General features: G+C 51.5%; 1 protein-coding gene across 1 annotated transcript; it reads right to left on the reverse strand.

The window, feature by feature from the left end:
- Positions 1-3941: 3941 nt before the first annotated feature.
- On the reverse strand, positions 3942-15121 carry LOC147525879 (A-kinase anchor protein 1, mitochondrial-like). The gene is given in 11 exon segments (XM_086630851.1): positions 3942-4001; positions 4139-4204; positions 5005-5078; positions 6516-6583; positions 7207-7357; positions 8045-8222; positions 10296-10426; positions 10999-11125; positions 12574-12707; positions 14709-14757; positions 14759-15121. Coding segments are annotated over 11 exon segments (1401 nt in total).
- Positions 15122-21187: the final 6066 nt, after the last annotated feature.

The raw sequence follows: 21187 nt of genomic DNA on the forward strand, positions 1-21187 counted from the left end.
AACGCACACAATACACAGATACTGCACAACACACACCAGACAATATGAACCATACCCACAAGACAGACCACACAATACCTGCCAAACACCACCATACAGACCGGATGCTACAACACGCACTGTGCAATGCGTACCCTAAGTAACATACCACTCCCGAAACACCACATCGTAAATGCCATACCCTAAATACCATAACATACCATTCCATGCACACAATCCCATACCCTCTCTCCCATACAAAATACACGTCACCACACAAAACACAACGCCATACATACCGTACCACACATACAGGAAACACAATGCGAAATGCAACATAACACAAAACATAAAGCAACACATACAACACAATTCCATACCGCGTGCCATTCCCAGTGCCATCCCACACACCCCATACAGAATACTGGACCATGCTGCACATACTATGCAAACAATACACAATACCACACCATACATACCAGATACGCTGTACAAAATACCATACCTACAAACCATCCCCTAGAAACCATACCATAAAGAAAATAAATACAGGGCTCTCCTGGGGCATCATGGAGGAGGACTCCTCTGGCACAGCATGGTGATGGGCTCCTCCGGGGTGGTGCAGTGAAGGGCTCCAAATAACACCGGGCAGTAAAGCAGTCCAGAAAAATGGCACGCACTGAACACTCAAAAAACGCCAACCAGGGAAGCACCCCAAAATGCTGCCCCGCCAAGGGCTCCTCCGCGGCCACTCTGTGATACGCTCCACCAGGGCCCTCTGCTGACACTTTCCAAGAACACCTTGATGGTGAAGCACTGCTACAGAGGTATACAGCCACGATCCCCCAAAAATCCCAGAGCTGAAACACCCCAGAAAGCCCAGCCATGGAGGAAACAAAAAAGCCACTCGCTGAAGGACTCTAGAATAGCTCGGCACTGAAGCACTCCTCCAGGACCACTCGATGATGACCTCCTCATATGCTTCAAAATTGGTGTGGATAGTCCCAGAAAACAGCAGGGAAAGAGCTGCTCTTATTCTCCTTCAGAAATGCCCAGCCAACAACAGGACAACATGCCTGTCATTCTTCTAGAGATAAGAATTCCTAGCAAGTCCTGTGAAACTTCTTGAATCCACCCCAATTCATCAGCTCCTAGGGCTTCCTTGATAGAAAAGACACGCAGGTAGGACACCAGCCTGGTATGTTCATACACACAGAACCTACACAGAAAACATGCAGCAACTGTTTACGGAATGTATACGGGAAGACATACAGAGATACAGCTGATCTCACCTCACGGAGGCTTTTCTCCTCTCTGTACTCAGAAGACACATTAACTGTGCACAAACAAGTCTGCACACCCAGGAAAGCACCACCACCTTCTTCTCTCTGGAGACGCACTCCATACACACAGCTGTCACGGAATGACACAAGGTCAGACCAAGAGAGGTCAGTTCAATAACAGTCAGGGGCAATTCGATCAGTCTACCAGTTTCCCAAGAAAGACGAGACCCTTGTGTCTGACCCGCCTGCCCACCCTGGGCAGCCCGCTAAGTCGGAGGGTGTTTGCCTGACCTGCTCAGGGACCCCGCCGGCAGTGCAATGGGTCATCCTCCCTTATATTATATCGATTATAAAGTTTCCAGAAACTTACATTAAAATAACAAATTTTATTACAGGTGCTCATGACAGGATACAGGTTTGAAGACAGACGGTGATAGGGACTGACTGCGAAAACAGATTTGATTTAGAACAACATAAATTAGAACTGATCAGTGACAATACTCAATAGCTGCAAGGTGTTGGTAAGTAAATGGGTGTAACATGGAGCTCTTACCCAAGAGGCATCCCTATGGGGGGGGAAGAGAGGTCCAGCCTGTCAACTGATCCCAGATATTTCAATGGAGGGCTTCTCCCCAACATCCCCCTTCTCTTTATACTATTTCTTTACCTTCAGGTGGAGCTTGAGTGACTCTAGTCATACATGACATTATAACGAGCAAAGTTCAGCTTTGGGCAAGCAGCTGCGATCTTGACAGCAAATATGCTGTTATCTTCCCCGGGCACTCTTTATCTCTGCTAACAGGGATGAGCGTGGGCCTCCACACCACTCTACATCCTCAAGGATATGCACATATTCCATCCGGCCAGGTGCAGACCTCATCATTCCAGGTGCACTTTGTTCCTGGGAACAGCAACTGTCCATCACCTCAAAGCTGCTCTAATCTGAGGCAGCAGTTGTTTAAGATGTAAGCTGAACTTTGCAGGTCAACATTCTCCCATTTCCCCAATTTTCGTTATTTTCCCACACCCAGCACTTACACACAGCACCCAGAACAGACAGTTTGCAAATTGCACACATGCTGCATACGACAGACAGACGGGAGGGGAAGCTGCGCTTTCCTGCCTTGCCGTCCAACACACGGTATCTCTGCGTGGAACACGCACGTTTCACGGCCAAGGGAGGAAGGGCATTTCTTTCCGTGTGGGGAATGTCTACTGTCTTTACTGTCTCATGTTTACTATCTTCACGTGGAACCCAGGCACAGGAACACACGCCAGGCCTCACCCATTACTACATTGAACATCTGCCACCTGCGTACGCGCCACACGCCAACAACAAGGGCAGCATTTCTGTCACTGAACACGCTACCTGCTGTCTTCCTCAAGACCACACGTGGACAGGCAAAGCCAGGCTGGGTTTCTCAGTAAGTAGCACACAACAGGATCTACTCTGCCCACAGAAAACAGTGAGGCTTTTCTCTCCAGGTACAGACCAGTTCCACCTGCAGACAGACTGTATCCAGGCAAAACATGCCCTTTCTGCCTAGTCACAGACTAGACACCACCAAGGCAGGGATTTTGGTCTGCTTGTACAGTGGACCCTGGATGTATAGAGAACAGAAAACAACAGAAGGGTGAGGGGGGCAATGCCTTTCTGGCACCATACGGACGACAAAACGGCTGTATGAAGAACATGTGGAGAGCACATTCCTGTCGGGATGCAGAACATATTCTGCCAGGGCAGAGACTGGCCAGGTGAGGCAGGGCTTTTCCACCCACCTGCATGTGAAATCTAGGGAGCCTGGAGGGTGAAGGGGGGGTCTCTCTGGACATGAGGCACATTCTGCCTATAGCAGCACACAGACAGGGCAGGGGAGGCTCTCCTCTCTGCAGAGCACACAGGGAGTACGGGGCTCTTCTGCCTGTACGTGGCATGGCGGCTGCCTATAGACCAGCGCGGCGACTCACTGGCTGCTGTACTACAGTCTGTTCCAGAAGAGAAAGCAGAGATTCATTTCTGGGCTGCCATACACCAGAATACAGCAAATTCTGCGCCTTCCCAGCGGTGTCACCGGTGTCGGTGGGGAAAATGGGGGGGGTGTCAGTGCTGGCCTGGAGGGCCGCCCACAACCCTGCTGGGGTGCTGAGCCCCCATTGCAGCTTACCCAAGCGTGGGAGCACGCCTGGCACCATTGGCGGTGCCTTGCACACCCCCAGCACGCGGCACAGCGGGACACTGACCTTGGGGACCGGTGCGGAGGCTGTGTGGGCCACGGGGGCAATGGCGGGGGGGTCCTCACCTTGTCTGGGGGCTCCCACACGTGCCCCACGATGCCGTTGTGGGGCGGGTGGCAAAGCCGGGGGTCTTTGGCATCATGGGGGACCCACTGGAGGTCACACAGCTTCCATTCTACTTTGAGTAGAGGCCAGGAAGGACCTTTTGCTTTAAAGTATCTGCCATTATGGCTTTCACCATCCCGCCTTTCACTGAGGTGAGGTGTGTGTTTCTAGTGAAACAGGAACAGTTGAGCAAAACGAGTTTCAATGGACACAAGACTCCGCAGTCAGGTGTAAAGAGGTCGTGTTCGAGGTTGCCAAACCAAACGGTAACAGTGCGAACCAGGATTTCTTCTTTTGCTTCTCTCTGCGGAAAGAGTTGTCAAGGCATCTCGGACATTGCTAGTAGCTGTGCCACTGAGCAAATCCTCTTTCCACCAGAGTTCTGTTTACTGACACCGCCTAAGGGCAGATGAAAAACAAAAAAGTAGAAAAGGTGAACAAACCAGTAGCAAGAAACATCAATAAAATAAACACTAAAGTCTGCATGATCATAAACTCTAACGGTGTTGAAAAAACAGGGACGTCAACATACATACCTCATCTCCCATCAAGTTCCACAGCTGTATCAGTGGCAGACCTGTTGCACTGTCATAATTTGTGACCTGGAAACACAGAAGAACATCAGCGTGCAGCCGTTCTGGTCTGGATCACGGAGCATGCAAGGCCAGCGTCACTCACCGCAGATCAGGTACTCAACACTTAAACTCGTGTGTAGGCTAGAGGGAAACCAGCTACTGCCACCAGGCAGCTGGGACACCTGGCTGGCAAGTTTGCTCTAGTCCCTCAAGCCCATGCCCTTGCTAGAGTCAGTGATGCGCCTGAGTGCTGCATTCAAGCACAGGAAGTTACGAGATTGAGCGTCGCAAAAGCATCAGCTTCCCACTCGTCCCAATTAATTCACGTGGATAGCTACGGCCACTACGAGAAGCACTTCAAAAGGAGGTAAGCGCCTCTTCCTTGAGACCAGGCACTGCACGCAGAAGCCTTTGGGACACTGCCAGAAGCCTCACTTCTCCCTCTGGCCAGCCAGAGGGCAGATCCTGCATGTCAGTGTTGCAAAGACAGCTGAGACCGGCAAAGCAGCGCAGACCCAGGCGAACGCTCGATGCGCTGGACAAGAGGCCACTTTGTGCTCTGCAAACCCACTCAGGTGACCTTCCTCCCTGCCCGCATCAGTAACGGGAGGGAACACTCATGCCTTCCCAGCCATGCAGGGCTGAGCAGTGCTGATGCTACACGAGGAAGTTTCTCAGCACCAAGATTTCTCAACAAGAACCCTGCCCAGCAGCCGGGCTTACAGGCGCTGGCTTTGGCTTTAACACACACAACACGCTAAGGGCAGAGAGGAGAACGGCAGCGGCCAAATCAGCAACAAGGCTTTACCCAGACAGCTCTCAGGTACCTGTGCCACCAGGACAGCACCTCTGGTCATCTCGCTGACAGCGGCGTTGGCTTTGCAGGAAAAGTGATCCTCATCTTTGGCAAGAAAAGGAGAAAACAAATGAGAGATTTACAAGCTTTAAAAGCCAGAAGGGACTATTCAGCTAATCTTGCCTGACCTCCCACAGAAGTTAGGCCAGAGAATCCTCACCTACTGTTGCTGCAGGCATTTGCTGGAACCAGTCTATTAAGCTGGAGATCAGACAAGTGTTTTGCCTGCTGGGCTGCTGAAGGGAAGGATGAAGTGCCTTCTAAAGCCACGAGCTCAGCTAATGTGAACACAAGTGGCTGATGAATCAGGAGGCTTTAAAGACAGAAGTACACTTCTGCAGTACGTTTGACCTGCCCTTAGTTGTTTTGATCCTTAATAAACTAAGCTCAGGGGCTTCAGGACTTTACTGACCCTGCACAGAGTGCAATACCATAAACAGGAACTCAAAAGCCTTTGCTCCGCAGGCTGGCTGGCACCTGAGCAGTGCCAAAGGCACTCTGCGAGCACTGGCAGCTCAAACCTCTCGGCCCGCAGAGCTTACGGGGGTACCGCTGCCAACCCCACACCTGTGATGCAGCAGGAAACCCTCGTGGCCTTGGCAATGCAGTTACAATCTACACTGGAGACCAGGCAGAAGTGGTTTTGTTTTGGAGGAAAGCTGCTTATTTCCTATCAAATTGCTGCAAAACAAAGTTTCTCCTTGGTGCTCCCCACCCTGAGACCATCTCCAGCGGCAAGGGAACTCCTTACAACCCCACAACTACTCAAGGGGGTCGATTCCCTCAGGGAAAAGCCAAACACTCACTTCTGCTAGAAGCAGCTTAAACCTCCCCATCCACCTCCTGCAGTCCTGCCAGCCACAAACCCCACTGCGAAAACCTGGCCTGACCCCTTGCTTCTGCAGCCGCCCCTTCCACACCCAGAAGGGCAGCGTTTCAGACCCCAATACAGCGTGCATCTCTAGCACCACTGAAAAAGAAAGGGAAAAAAAAAAAAAGCAAACCAGAAAGCATTTCTAGGCAGTGACTGACATTCTCCCAATGACTGGAGGGGAGTCTTTGAATACAGAACTGCACACATCTGTCATTTTCGTAGGAAAACGTCAGGTACTTGTCTAGCAGAATAAAACTAAGTTTGCATTTACAGCTACTCCAGGACAGCAGAAGGCAGAGTAGTTGCAGCTACTTCACCTGCACCCTGCCAGTCCTGCCAACGTGCTGTATAGGAGAGGAATTCATTCTCTTCTCCACGCAGGAAAAAGCCTGGACATTTATCAGCTTTCCCCTGCAGTCGGACAGGTTATGCCACACCAGCACATTTAAAAGAATAAAAAACTATTTTTCCAATCCTTGCTCTAGTCACATCAGAGGCTGCGCTTGCAGCAGGAGGGAGAAGGTTTAGACAGAATCACTGCTTGCACACAGCTGACATCCACTGAAAGCTGCCGGAGGAGTGCCAACGGCACGTCGAGAGCCCGTTACCTGGAAGTGGCACCACGTTGTCTAGTAAAACTTCTGCTCCTTGGAAAGGCAGCGATAAAAAGTCAGGCCTTAAAGAGAAGAGAATCAATCAGAATAAAAACGTGGCGTTAAAGTACTCTGGTATTCTTTAAGGTGACATTGATTAATCAATTGTTCTAACAGGAATTCAGTTTAAAATTCATGATAGTCAAAAAAAGAAATCAGACCATTCTCCCAGCAATCTGAGCAGCAACAATAAATTGTCTCATTAGCGTGCCAAGTTGCATTGGGCTCCAAGCAAAAGCCACCTCCATCACGGAGGCTGGACTGCTTGTCTCCCCCCTCCGGGGCCCAACTGAGTATTTAATGGGCTCCTGTAAGAAAACCCTCATCCAAGACGGCTCTCCCAGCCAACGCGGCTGGGGCAGAGAAGCTGAATCTTATTGCTGGCTAATCAATTCACTCTGCTTTGAGTTCTGCCACACTGAAGTGGCAGAAGTTGCCATTTCCTCTCTCCTCCCCTTGAAAAAAAGCCTTGCAGGAGCTTGCTGTGCTCCCAGGGAATCCACAGCCACTGCACAGGCAAACCTTTCTACCATCTCCCGCTTCAGCTGAGGGAAAAAAATCCTATAAGCAATTCAAACAACAAGGATGCCTCTGATGAAGATTCAGCCCAGACGTGGCCTCAGGCCATAGAAGAGGAGGTACACACCTGATTTGTCTGAGCACGTCCACCTTCACTTTGTCGTATCCTCCGTAGTCCACGTATCTGACCTCCACTTCACCGGTCTCTTCGAAGTAGCTGATAATTTGAGCCCGTAACCATGCCCCATCCAGGCCTGGAGCTGTGCAGATACTGCCAACTGCAAAACAGAAGAGCGCAGAGAAGAAGGCTCAGTGTAAGTGGACATCCAGAAACCAGCACTTGAGGCATTAGTAGTGCTGCACAGTGATCTACTGAGAATCAACAGCATTTCTTCTGCTGCGTCCATCTTCTCCCACCACCACCCGCACCCCCGTCAGACCAGCCCTGCAGTGGGACACAGGAGAGGGGAGTTTACTCTCCAGTCTGTCTGCCACCACCGTGCTGTTCTGCCCAGGTATGCTCTTCTCCCTCCAGCCTTTGGTTGCCAATAGCGAGGTCTGTTTCCAAAAAGGAAAGTACGTGCCAATAACCCTTCCACGTGATGCACCCTCCACTTCACACCACGTGCAGATGGAGACACTGCGGAGATCTGGGAGCAGTTCCACACTTTGTCAGCAAAAATACACCAGATGGCAAGTTGATTAGAAATAACCCGAGGTGGACTTCTGAGTTTCAACCTGCAACCAAGTGGCTGGGGAGGTGCTCCAGGGATGAGTGGGCTAAGGAAGAGCAGAGCGACACCTGTACTATGGCAGCAGCTTAAAAAAAGATGAAATGACAAGTGAGCTGTCACGTTCTTATCCACTGGGAAACCTGCCAAGCCTAACTCAGGGGCATCAGGCTTTCACATCATCCCATAAGTTGTTTCTCAACTGAACGATTTGTGAGCAAACAAGTTACTTGCCTTGTACTGGAGTTGGCAGGGTTGGAATTCCAGGCTGAGAATAGCAGGCATACATCTGCTGGTCCAGGCTACGCAGGCCATGGAAAGTGGGGTGCCTATGCTGCTGCAGAAACATGTGCCCTGCATCAACTTGGTTTGCCACGACCACCTCTACAGTGACTCCATCCGGGAGGAACAGCTGCCACGTGGAGGAAAGAAACTCTCATTAGTGTTCACTGCAACACAAGCTTCGTTCACAGCAACTCCATGTTGCACCTGCAGCTCCTGAACAACCATGGGTGGAAAAGCCCGGGCACTCTGGTATTTCACTTCCAAAGGCTGCTCCGGATCAAGAGCTGAAAGCTACTCCCTGTTACTCCATCCTGTTCCAAAGGAAACCAGACTTGGGCTAGGGCTCGTCCACAAAAGGCCTACTGGCACAGAGTGGCTTTAAGACTTATTCACCCAAGAGATCAGTGAGCAGAGTCAGAAACGATGCAGGTCAAGTCATGCTGTGCGATCAACACAGTGCGGCTTGCCAGGATCCCCTGCCCACAGGGGTTTCAGGCACCAAGGTAATCTTCACAGGGATTGGCCAAGATTCATCACAGAGGTCTCCTTTTCAAAGGCATTTGCCCTGGCTGCCAGAGAGGGCAATACATCTCAAACACCTTTAATTTCCCAGCATAAGTTCACCTCTCCAGAACAAAGTCTGTCTTCAGATCCATGGAGGCAGCTTTGTGCACAGTTACTTTAGAATTCTGGAGGCCCAATGGAAGCAAAAAAATGCTTTTAGGCATCCATATAGCAAAAGAAGCATAAAAGCTCTTCTGGGAAACACTGACATAAAAGCCTCCTTTAAGTGCAATTAAATACTATAATGAAAAACCATTCTGAGACAACCAGTTTCAGGATTTAGGGACAATGTCAGTAATGGCAGCGGATTAGTGTGGCATTTCCACCTCCCAGCAAGTGGCCCTTAAGCAGAGGGGGCAGACAACCAGCTCAGCTCCAGACAAGTGTGATTCCCGTAGGCCAACCTCTAGTCCGTAGGTAAAAGCCTACCAGGCCAGACACGCAGCTCCATGAGATTAATGGAGTCTGGAGAAACATTCTGCTATGGTCCAAGGGCAATCACGAGAGGCTTCAGGGCCTTGGGCCAACTGGTTAAGGGATCAGGAGCATGAGTTGTGTTCTCCTCTATCCTTCCTGTTGCAGGGAACGATGAGGGAAGAAAGAGGAAGAGCCAGCAAATCAACATGTTGTTTTGATCTGCTGGAGGGAAGGAAGGCTCTACAGAGGGATCTGGACAGGCTGGATTGATGGGCTGAGGCCAGTTGTATGGGATTCAATGAGGCCAAGTGCCAGCTCCTGCACTTGGGTCACAAGCACCCCATGCAACACTACAGGCTTGGGGAAGAGCGGCTGGAAAGCTGCCTGGCAGAAAAGGGCCAACCGCGTCCTGGCTTGTATCAGCAATAGTGTGGCCAGCAGGACCACACACTCCAGGGGATGACGTGATCATCCCCCTGTACCTGGCACTGGTGAGGCCGCACTTCAAATACTGTGTTCAGTTTTGGACCACTCACTGGTGGTGCTGGAGCGTGTCCAGAGAAGGGCTACAAAGCTGGTGAAGGGTCTGGAGCACACGTGTTATGGGGAGTGGCTGAGGGAACTGGAGGTGTTCAGCCTGGAGAAAAGGGGCTGAGGGGAGACCATATCGCTCTCTACAACTACCCAAAAGGGAGTTGTACCGAGGTGGGTCTCAGCCTCTTCTCCTGAGTAAGAAGCAATAGGACGAGAGGAAATGGTCTCAAGCTGCACCAGGGAAGATTTACATTGCATGTTAGGAAAAATTTCTTCACCAAAAGGGTTGTCAAGCATTGGAACAGGCTGCCCAGGGAAGTGGTTCAGTCACTATCCTGAAGGTATTTAAGAGACATGTAGATGTGGCACTTGGGGACACGGTTTAGTGGCGGACTTGGCAGTGTTAGCTTAATGGCTGGACTCGAACTTACAGGTCTTTTCCCACCTAAATGTTTCTACCATTCTACATTTCTCAGCTCAGGCAGAATCGAAACCGTCGTGGAAGAACAGGTAGATAAGTCTGATCCGTAACAGTTACATAAGCTGGACAACAGACAGCGACACCAAATCAAACTGCTTTTGAAGGCACCTGTGAACCAGCCACGTGGACAGAGCATACCATGACAGCAGTGACCCACAACAGCCTTCTGCCCTGACATCAGCAGAGCAGCAAGCTGGGACTTACCCAGGCAGTCATAAGAAGGGAATGAAGTCTCATTGGTGATGGTGGAGGCACAGCGTAGATGTTGGTGAGACAAAGCTGTTTGAACTTCTTGCCGATCAGGCTCAGTACCTTTTTGACTTGCTGCGCGGAGCCTGGAAGACAAAAATCCCCCAGAAAGTCTGTGGCACAGATATGCTGAGGACACCCTCCCTCAGCTTGTGAAGCAACAGAGCTACCAGAAGCCTTCGGCACTACATCAACAATTCCCGTTTTAACAGATTGGCCGTGTAACCTGGTATCAGACCGACATGAGCAGCTCCCACTGTGAGGCCTCAGTTTCAACAGCTTTAGCCTCCAGTATGAAGCCAATTCACTGGCAGGTATTTTTCAGCCACAATTAATCTAACATCCTTCACAGTCAAGACCACGTTTGCTGATAGACATCCCAGAGCTCCTCCTTTGAGCCTGAAGTGATCCTGCAAAAGGTGCTGGTTAAGGTACAGCAGCCAAAGACAGTAAAATGCATTCTCGCCTCTAGAATAGAGGGTTCCCACGCCAAGGCACAGGCGACTTGGCATCTACCTCTGCTGTGACAGCACTGAGCAGAAACGTTGTGTAAAGCACTGGACTCTCGAAGCCACCACATCTGTTTACATTCCTTGCCCACCTAATCAAGGGCCCCGAGCTACGTATTAGACCATCGACAAAGAGACATCCCACTTACCTTCAATGCGGCAGACTTGGGAGTCACGGAAAGAAGGCAGCTTGGCGACATAAATTTTGGCACCAGACGCTTGCCTCAGGCCGTTCATAAATCTTCCTCGTTTGCCGATCAAGCGGCCAACTAATTCCTTTGCGAAAGGGACAGGAAAGCAACAGTCAGGAAGAGAAACACGGACCAACCACCGCTGTTCCCTGTGGCTTCTTTCAGCCACGTTCCCAGCTCCTCTAGCATAGGGCCAGGCAGGATAAACGTAAGGCAACGCTGGAGCCGCGCAGAGCCCAGCTGCTCCGTGGTATGTCGAGGCACACACAGCTCCGTCAGCACAGCTCACTTGGACAGATCCCGCTTCGTGTCTTGGACGGCAACACAAAGACACGGTGGGAGAAAACCGGGCCTGGTAAAGGCTACTGTCTTCCTACAGCCCAGCAAGGTCACGTCCTCTCCCAGTCTCACATCACTTTTTTTTGCTTTGTTTTGTATTGTTTTGTTTTGTTTTAAAAAAAGCATGCTAGATGCATTTTTGATTCAAATACAAAATACAAAGTTTTCGCAATTTTTAAACAAGCTGATTAGGTCAGAAAGGGAGCAGACAAATTCACAAGAGTAAACCAGGCCATCATGCCCATTAGACTACAGAGGCCCTGGGCGGCTGTGCTGGGTGAGGAAGAGACATCTGTGCAAGCCCTGTCACTTCTACTCCTCCACTGGCACCTGCCGCCACTTACTGTCGGAGACCAGGCACCAGGGCAGCAGTGTTGGGCCATGGTCAGTGTGGATAATCCCGTACAATGCCAAGTTAACTACTTTAAGAAAAGTGACAGCCTGTCTTCACTAACCACTGAAACCTATTTTTCTGCTGCAGAACTGCTTCCTTAGCCTGTGTTTTACTCATCCACTGAAATGCACGTTCATGTGTCTCATCAGGCTCGCAGCAGCCAGGCTCTGGAGGCAGCACGCTTATCCCAGCTGGGAGCTGCTGGCTCACGTTCCTGGCTGGCAGCATTCGGGTCTGCTGAGAAGCAGAACTGCAAGAGCGACGCTGTGCAGGACAGCCACAGGTGATTTGGTACATACAAAGCAGGGAAGAAGGTATGAACATCGTCTTAAAAACCCACACTCTCTCTCTCAACCCAAGAGAAAGCTCGCTATAGAGACAGACACAGCAGCTCCACAGAACAGCTCAGATGAGCATTCAGCTTGTGAGGAAGGGTTTGGACAGGCAGTTGAAGCATAACCCTTCCACACGGCAGAAAGAAAAAATATTCATCACCTGCTCTCAATAATTGTGTGCCCTCACAGCCTTCTGAATGCTTTCAAAGCATCAGACTAACGGATTGGAGTGGAAGAGTCCAACAACCAACATCACCCCCGGCGTAGCCCTGACATGCCTCTTGTTTACAGTTGTGCACTGGCTCTTCACTCTTGTTGAGTCCTAATAGGAGCTAAACGCTCAAATCCTTGTTGATTTGCCGTTGATCTCCCTGGGATGGTATTGAGCCAGCAGCACACTGGAAGAGCCAGAAGATGGCTAGGTAGGGCAGGGCAGGATGCGCAAGCAGGCCAGCGGCTGGTTACCTTTGGGACCTTGAATTCCCAGATAACGACATCAGACTTGTTGGATTCTCCTCCCAGCTTAGAGTTCTGATGAGTCACTGTCTTCCTCATGGCACAGCCGCTGTCCACGAAATCCATGCAATTTACATCCGAACCTACAAGACAGGCACAAGCGTCAGCGTTCAGACAACCCACGCAATCCAGCTACCAGACACAAGGCCATGAAAATACAACATTTCATAGAGAGGTTCCATCGGGCTCTTCCAATGCATTCAGTTGGGATGTTCCTGTACCAGGTTGTCCAGTATTTCAGAAAGGGTGAAGCCCCGTCACGCATAGCCATATGAAAGTTTCCTCTTAGTCCTGGAGAAAAACCTGCACACCTCTGGGAACGCAACAGAAGGAGGCCCGAGTTCAGCAGGAGCCCTTCAAACACAGTGACACCTTACACAGCAGCAGAGACAAGGCACTCTGAGCCAAAGCCACCAGCTGAACGAGAGCTCTGCTCACATCCACGCTGAGCTGCTGCGCGGCATTTTGCATTTCCCCACCGCTTAAGCAGGGCTCTTCGCGGGTTGTTCAGCATGCAGAGAGGGACGTGCAACCTGTTCGTCTGTTCTTGGCACTGATGGCACATTCCTGCCCCAAAAAGGGTTGCACAGGGACTCGAGTGCCAGTTGTGCCCACTACTAGCTGTGGTTAGGGATTGCCACCCTCCCAACCTGGTCATGTGCTTGAAGAAACAAGGTGCCAGAGCTGAGCTACGTTTTGTTCCCAAAACCAGTTGATACCAGGAATAGTTCTACTGGGGAGGGGGACAAACTCAAAAAGTTTCCTCCTGGTCAGATCCCAGATACAGTCAGTGTATCCTTCCTCCAGATTAACACGCAGAAGCATGAAGATACTCACTTCGCAAGTATTCAGACCCTACAGTGCGAGACCAAAGGGAAAAATGAACCCAACAGCTGCTGCGCATTTGCCTCATCTTCACCACTAACACAGCACAGATGCCTGGAACGTCCAGGCAACGGTGCAGCTGTTTGCCATAGACTTCCTAGACAAGGATGAGGATTTAAGTCTCTCAGCCTGGCTGTGAAGGCCAGCTGTAGGACCTCTTATCCAACATAGCCACATTATCCACTTGACCTGCTCCATCCCCTCTCCCTGCCCTTCAGCTGTCTCAGTGCAGAGCTTTTGGCCCTTGTCATCACCAGGCTGCAGGACACACTCTTGGACCTTCTTGTCACACTGGCATTCACAAAACAGCAAAGCCATTTTCTTCCTGTGGTTACCCTCACTAGTGAAAACGTTTTGTGGGTTTAATTCTTAACTGTTGGCAAACTCAATCCCCAAGTCTCACAACAAGCAGTGTCCCAACTACTTTGCAGCAATTACAAAAGACACCCCATCCTTAAGGGCTGTTGGCACCACAGGATCCTATAAAGGATTTTAACATCCATCCCCAAGGTCACACAGGTCAACGTTTGCTCAGACAGCTCTGTATTGTGCCAGGCACACATCAGCCAGGATGGAGAAGGCAAAAGCTACACAGAGACAGATGGGGGAACGCCATGAACGTTGCTCCCTGTTGGCATTTCTTGTCATGCACCTACCCTTCCAAGCAAAAAGGCTTCAGGGAACTGGTCTGCAGCCAACTGATTTTATCACAATGCATCAGAACCCGTCCCTGGTTCACCCAGCAGCATCTCAGAAACCTGCCTGGCAGCCGCCTTTCAGCAGCAGCCCATAAACACAGAGGAGAACCCAGTGCTTCCTAGAGGCTGCCTGCAACGGGGCAGAAACCATTTGTATGAGCAGGTCTCAAAGCAGCAAGGTGCTCGACAGCCTGGCCCACGTCCAGACACGCTCCATTCCACTGGGCAACTCAGGCACAGGCTGAGCTTTAGGTAACCAGCTCTGTGCTGGGAGGGGAGCTGCCGCTTCACCCCTTTGCAGCATACCCTGGAGATCGCCCAGCAAACACTGGATCCTACAGAGACGGGAATTCTGAGAGCAAACACATCCCCAACTGCACGAGGGCTAAACATTCATCTACCAGGAAGTTACACACGAAGAGGATTTATCTGAGCAGAAGGGCTTACAACACAAAATGCTTGTTCATCATGTTTTTGGAGGAGGATTTTCAAATCCCTTACCGTCTGAGCGATCTCCACCCACTCCTGCTGCCCTGCTACACTCCTGGCTGCAAGCCTGGACCATCCTCTTTCAGTATGCCATTGCTGTATGGCACTTCGCTGCCTCCAGACAGCTTCAGAGCAGGAGGATTTTCACTTGGTGCTGAGCTCTGCTCAGCAGATGTGTCTTGAGCTGCAGATGTGCTCAGTGAGTCCGAATGCTGGCCTGAAGCGATGGACAGCACTGTGTTTTGCAATAGGTCCTCCATGTTTTTCCCACCTTCGGATGCGCATGGGCTGTGCTCAGAGTCCTCCGTAACCAAAGGCAATTCTTGCAGTGACTCTCCATGGTTTTCCACAGGAGTCTGATCAACTGCTTGGGACTCACGGCAGACACGGTTCTTCGTCCGACAGTCTTGTTGTGTCAGGGTCATCGATGCCGATGGCAGTCTTTGAGGAACACTTGCTTCTGTTTCGGGTGACGAATCATTTTCTGGGACTTCTTCCTGTTGCTGCTCTTCAATGCCTACTGTAGCTTGCTCATCAGGAGAGCTTGTAGGGTTTTTTCTGCGGGAATACACCCACCAGCAGCCAAGGAGTGCCAGCACTCCAGGGACAGTGCATAGGATGATATTACGGAAGCGTGAAGACATTTTTAGAGCCTCAGCAACTATGTCTAGAAGGAGAAACAGAAACCACGTTAAAATGGTCACAGGGAAGATAAGAGGAAGGCTAAAGTTTCATAAATGCCTTGAGGTATTTCTATTAGCAGGAACAGGCTTGTTTTCCAGCCGCTCTTGAGATTCACATTTCCGCTCTGCCTGCAGACCACAGCACAAGATCTTACCTAAGACGAGGGATATCTGGGCATTTCTCCCTGCTTAGCCATCAATCTCACCTTACCTCCCTCACCTTGACACTTAAAACAATTTCATCTTCCTTCTCCTGCCTCACCTTTGCAGGTCAGAACTACAGACAGGGACAGCATCCAGCACCGCACGTGTCTCCGGCCTCGGGCTGGGGTCACAGCACCGCTGTACCACCAGCATTCCAAGACCCAGACTCCACACGCTGCAGGTCTCCCCAGGTCTCTGCCTGAAAGGCAGCGTCACACTGCCCAGAGTCTCACAGGTTCACAACACACACTTCTCTCAACCAGGACAACTGCCAGAAGGTGAAGTGCTTTGCAAACGTTCCCCTCGGAGCGCTGCTGGTGTGCGGGCACGCGGCAGAGCTCTGCAGCCCAGCAGGAGCTGAGCAGCAACACGCAGCTACTCCACGGACCTTATGCGCCCAGTGCAGGAGCTCCGAAACAAACAGCAACCACGGCCTGATGAAGCAAGTGGCTCCCAATACCCAGAAGTCTCTCTAAAAGATTTCACGGCAGTGAAGATGGGAAATACGCTACAACTTCCCTGGGCAACCTGTTCCAGTGCCTCACCACCCTCAATGTAAAAAATTTCTTCCTTATATCCAAGCTAAATCTCCTCTCTTTCCGTTTACAGCCATTGCCCCTTGTCCCATCACTACATACCCTTGTAAAAAGCCCCTCTCCAGCTTTCCTGTAGGCCCCCTTTAGGTACTGGAAGGCTGCAATAAGATCACCCCAGAGCCTTCTCTTCTCCAGGATGAAGAGCTGCAACTCTCTCAGCCTCTCTCCACAAGAGTGGTGCTCCAGCCCTCGGATCATCTCAGTGGCCCTCCTCTGGACGCAGGTCAATGGCCTGCAAGCTGTTGCATCACAATCCGGAACACCAGAGATTCCGCAGCCACTCCCACGCCCTGCTCCCAGGCCAGCCTGGTGTAAGGCCACCAAAACAAACCTCATCCAGAGGTGAGAGCTCAGAAAACAGGACTCAGTAGCTACAAACATCCAAAGGAGCCAGACAAGCAAGATCTCAAACTGGATGGTGTGGAATCATACACACAGTTACAGTTGGGGTTTGACCTTGATGATTTCAGCAAACAGAAAAGCATTTTGCTTTCAAGGTCTTTCTTCCTTCTAGACTTTACACTTTCCATCTAATTCTCACTTGAGACATACACATGACAGAGCATTGTAGGAAAATGTTTCCAAGTATGACTTTTAAATATCTTTTGAAAAGCAAGTGCAGAGATTTTTCCCTACCTGTGGGATAGCAGGCTGGCGAGGGCTGCGCTGAAGGTGTGGAGTTGCTGCACGTTGGCAGGGACCTGGCAGCAGCTTCAGGCCGTCGATCGGGTGGCAGGACAGCGGTGACGGCCCGGACCGTGTAGGTGACCTCTGTCAGACAGCGCCGTGTCGGACAGGCAGCTTGTTTGGAAGAGCTGGGGAAGCCGCAAAGCCTGGAAGCAACCGAGAAGAACTCTGCTGCATGACAAGTCATTGAGTTTGTCAAAAAAAATAATTCAACGCCAGCTCTTTTCTAGTCAGCTCAACTAGTTCGTTTCAGGCCAAAACATCCCAAGTTCTGCCATTTTGTTCTTTCCTAGATATTCCTTTATTTTTCTCTTAGTTTCCTCTCTTGGTCAGCTACTCTTTGATGAAAAGGTAGTTGCTCTTACTCCGTAACAGCTCCATTTCTGTTAGAGCTGTTGGTGACTTTGTTGAAACACTGACAGCAACACCGAGAGCGTCTGTCCTCATCAAATTCCAAAGAGGGCTACTGCGTTTGTGACTTTCCCACAGTGCTGTATGGAGCCACGCTAATTGTCAGATTCAGGAGAGTTTCCATCAACAAGGTTTATCTGGCAGCCAGGCCTTCTCAGATCTGTAGTGCCCAATTCTCACTCTAAAGGAATTTTTTAAAAAACCCAACCCTTGCATGGACACAGCCAGGAGGAACCTGGCCGAGGTGGATCCACGATGGTCGGGGTTGGAAAAAGGTCTCCACGAGACCCCTCCGGCCTTCCTGACTTCACCCGCGCCACCTCACCCATCCAACCCACAGGGGACCACCTCCTTTGGGCGCTCACCCCTTGCCCCCAAACCCTCCTAGTTGCCATTCTCCAAGGAGCAGACCTTCCTGCCTCTGGGCTTCCTGTCCCCACAACCTCTCCGCTGGTGCCGGAGGTGTAGATGTACCTGGCCTTGGAGTTGGTGGTGACACCAGTGCAGTAGTGGGAGCCAAGAGGCTCATCGGAGGCCGCCTCGATGGCGGGCAGCAGGGCCTCAACACCCGGCATGGGCGACGTGGAGCACAGGTAGAAGAGTCACGCTGAAGGGCCAGCAGCACCTCCTCCACGGCAGCCTGGAGATCTGTGGGGCAGGAGAAAAGGGGGACACAGCCCCGGTGGGGGTCCCCAGATGGATGAGCACCCAAGTGGGGAAGCCAAGACATCAAGGATGAGTGCCCCATGGACCTCAAATAGGCACCTCAGGCAGGTGGGCACCCCAGCTGGGAGGGATGGGTGTCCCAAGGATCCCAGGTGGGCACCCAATGCACCTCGAATGGGCACCCCCATCATGTGGGCACCTGATTATGGATGGGTGCCCCAAAGATCCCAGATGGGCACCCAACACACCCCAAATGGCCACCCTGGTCAGCTGGGCAGCCCAGGCATGAGGGATGGGTGCCCCAAGGATCCCAGATGGGCACTCAATGTTCCCCAAATGGCCACCTCGATCAGATGGGCACCCTGAGCATCATGGATGGGTGCCCTAAGAATCTCAGATGGGCACCCAACTCATCCGAAACCAGCACCCTGGTCAGCTGGACAACCTGATCATGGATGGGTGTCCCAAGGATCCCAGATAGGTTTCAAAGCATCCCAAGTGGGCACACTGATCAGGTGGGCATCCCAGGTATGAGTGATGGGTGCCCCAGAGACCCCAGAGGGGCACCCAATGCACCCCAAATGGCCACCCCAAGCCGACAGACACCGTGGCCGTCCCAAACACGCACCCTGAAGATCCCCGATGGGCTTCAAATCCCCCCAAAAGGGCTCCCCAATTTCCCTGGAGAGCAACCCAGAGCACCATCCAAGGGTTGCCCGATCCAGTGGGTGCACCCCAAGGGGCACCCTGACCCCCCCGCCCCGTGTCCCGGCGGGTGCAACTGCCACCCACCCCGATATTGTGGCTATTTTCTCTCTCCTTCCCCAAACCCATGAAAAATAAAAAGGTCCTTGAGGCCGGTGATGATTAACCAGCGACCTCGGCACAGTCGGCACACGCCAACACACGCACCGGGGGGCGAGGTGGGTCACACGCGTGTGCAAGGGGCTGCACGAGCAGCCGTGACCACGGCGGGGGGGCGGAATACGGCCCCAACGTCACCGACCTCTCGCATGCTCTGGGCAAAATGCTTGTGCATGGATTTACACACGTGTCAGTGTGTGTGCGTGTGGCTGCACGTGTGTCAGTGGATGTGTGGCTGCACACGTGTCAGTGCATGTGCATGGCTCTGCATGTGTGTCAGTGCCTGTGCGTGTGTCTGCATGTGTGTCAGTGTCTGTGCATGTCTCTGCATGCATGTCAGTGCGTGTGCATGGCTCGGCACACGTGTCAGTGTATGGGCATGTGGCTGGACGTGTGTCAGTGCGTGTGCATGGCTCTGCACCCGTGTCAGTGCATGTGCATGGCTCTGCACGCGTGTCAGTGTGCGTGTAGCTGCACACGTCAGTGTCTGTGCATGGCTCTGCACACGTGTCAGTGCATGTGCATGGCTCTGCATGTGTGTCAGTGTGTGTGCGTGTGGCTGCGTGTCAGTGTGTGTGCATGGCTCTGCACATCACTGCCTCTGCATGGATTTGCATGTGTGTCGGTGCCTGTACATGTGCTTGCACGTGTGTCAGTGTCTGTGTATGGATTTGCACACATGTCAATACCTGTGCATACGTAAGCGTGCATGTCAGTGCTGCAGATGTGTGTGCAGAGACATGTATGAGCACTGGCACGTGTGTGGAAGCATGCACAGACACTGATGCATGGTAAAATGCACATGTAGAAACAAAAGCACATGGAAATGCACGCATGCACACCAACACGCACAGGAATTGACGTGCATGCAGACACATGTGCAGGCACTGACACACGTGCAAATCCATGTACAGACACTAGCACGTGTGCAAACACACACACAGACACTAACACCCATGTAAATCCATGTAAATCCACTGACACACGTGCAGACACGTACAGGCACTGACACATGCACAGGTACTGACACACGTGCAGACACATGTGCAGGCACACGCACAGGCACTGACACGTGTGCAGGCACACGCACAGGCACTGACACACGTGTAGACACATGCCTCGCCTCGCCGCTGCCGCCTTGTTACCCAGCAAGGAAGGGGTTAAACCCTGGCTGTAGGAATCTCCCGAGGGGCCAGCAGGCGGTTCGTGCACACACCTGAGGAACAGAACAGGACGGGCATCCCTGAAGGGCCGGCAGGGACCGAAGGGAGACGCTTTATCCCGAGCTGTCTGCCCTGGCAGGGAGCATCCCAGAGAGCGGGTAAACTTGGCTCTCGTGTTGCTCTGAGCTGGGAACACGCGCAGCAGTGACGTGGGGAAAAGGGAATTCCGGCAGCGGGAGATGGTGCCCACCGACTCACAGACCAGCTGCCCCAAACACAGCCCAGCCCCAAAAGCCAGGGGCGGAGGAGAGAACTGAGCGTGGGAAGGGATTTCCATGTACAGCGAGAGAAAATGCACCGATTGTTTCAGAGAATAACAATGACTACGGACACACATGATGGACACGTGTGGTCGCAGCGTGTCACTAAGGTTCTGTCCAGGGGCCGGGGGTGCAGCCAGGAGGAGACACCCCCCGTGCACCCGCACCCCAATAAAGCAATGCCGCTTTCCTACACTGCAAACTGTGTTGGGGGTTTCTGTCCCGAGTGTCGGTGACAGGAGGAAGAAGTTATACAAGAAATATACTTGTACATATACCCAGGAGTTTGGGCATCAAGAGTGCCTGGTAAAGCCAAAATTGCAGCTCCAGTTAAAACTGAAATAAAAGCAAGAGCTAGTCCAGTTAAAACAATATCCCTTGAGACTAGAAGATCGGAAGGAATAAAAGAAATAACTGATAACTTTTTCAAGATCTAAGAGCTATTAACAAAACTGTAGAAGATACATATTCTGTAGCAGCAAATCCATATACCTTGTTAAATAATAATCAACGATGGTTTACCATTTTGGACCTAAAGGACGCCTTTTTCTGTTCACCTCTGGCCAAGGACAGCCAAAAATTACTTGCTTTTGAATGGGAAAATCCAGATACAGGGAGGAAAACTCGGCTACCCTGGACAGTGTGACCCCAAGGATTTCAGCATAGCCCAACCATTTCTGGAAATCAGCCCGTGAACTTGAATCCTGGGCTCCTCCGTCACAAAACGGGGCTGGGTTACAGTACGTGGACGGTATCCTAACAGCCACAGAAACCAGACGAATGTATAGATTGTACTGGGAATGCGTTGAACTTTTTAGGCCTAAATGGCTATCGAGTCTCTCCACAGGAGGCCCAAGTAGCTCAATGGCCAGTAACTCACCTCGGACACGAGATAAC

The sequence above is a fragment of the Tauraco erythrolophus genome, unplaced genomic scaffold (genome assembly GCF_009769465.1).
Source record: "Tauraco erythrolophus isolate bTauEry1 unplaced genomic scaffold, bTauEry1.pri scaffold_54_arrow_ctg1, whole genome shotgun sequence".
NCBI lineage: Eukaryota > Metazoa > Chordata > Aves > Musophagiformes > Musophagidae > Tauraco > Tauraco erythrolophus.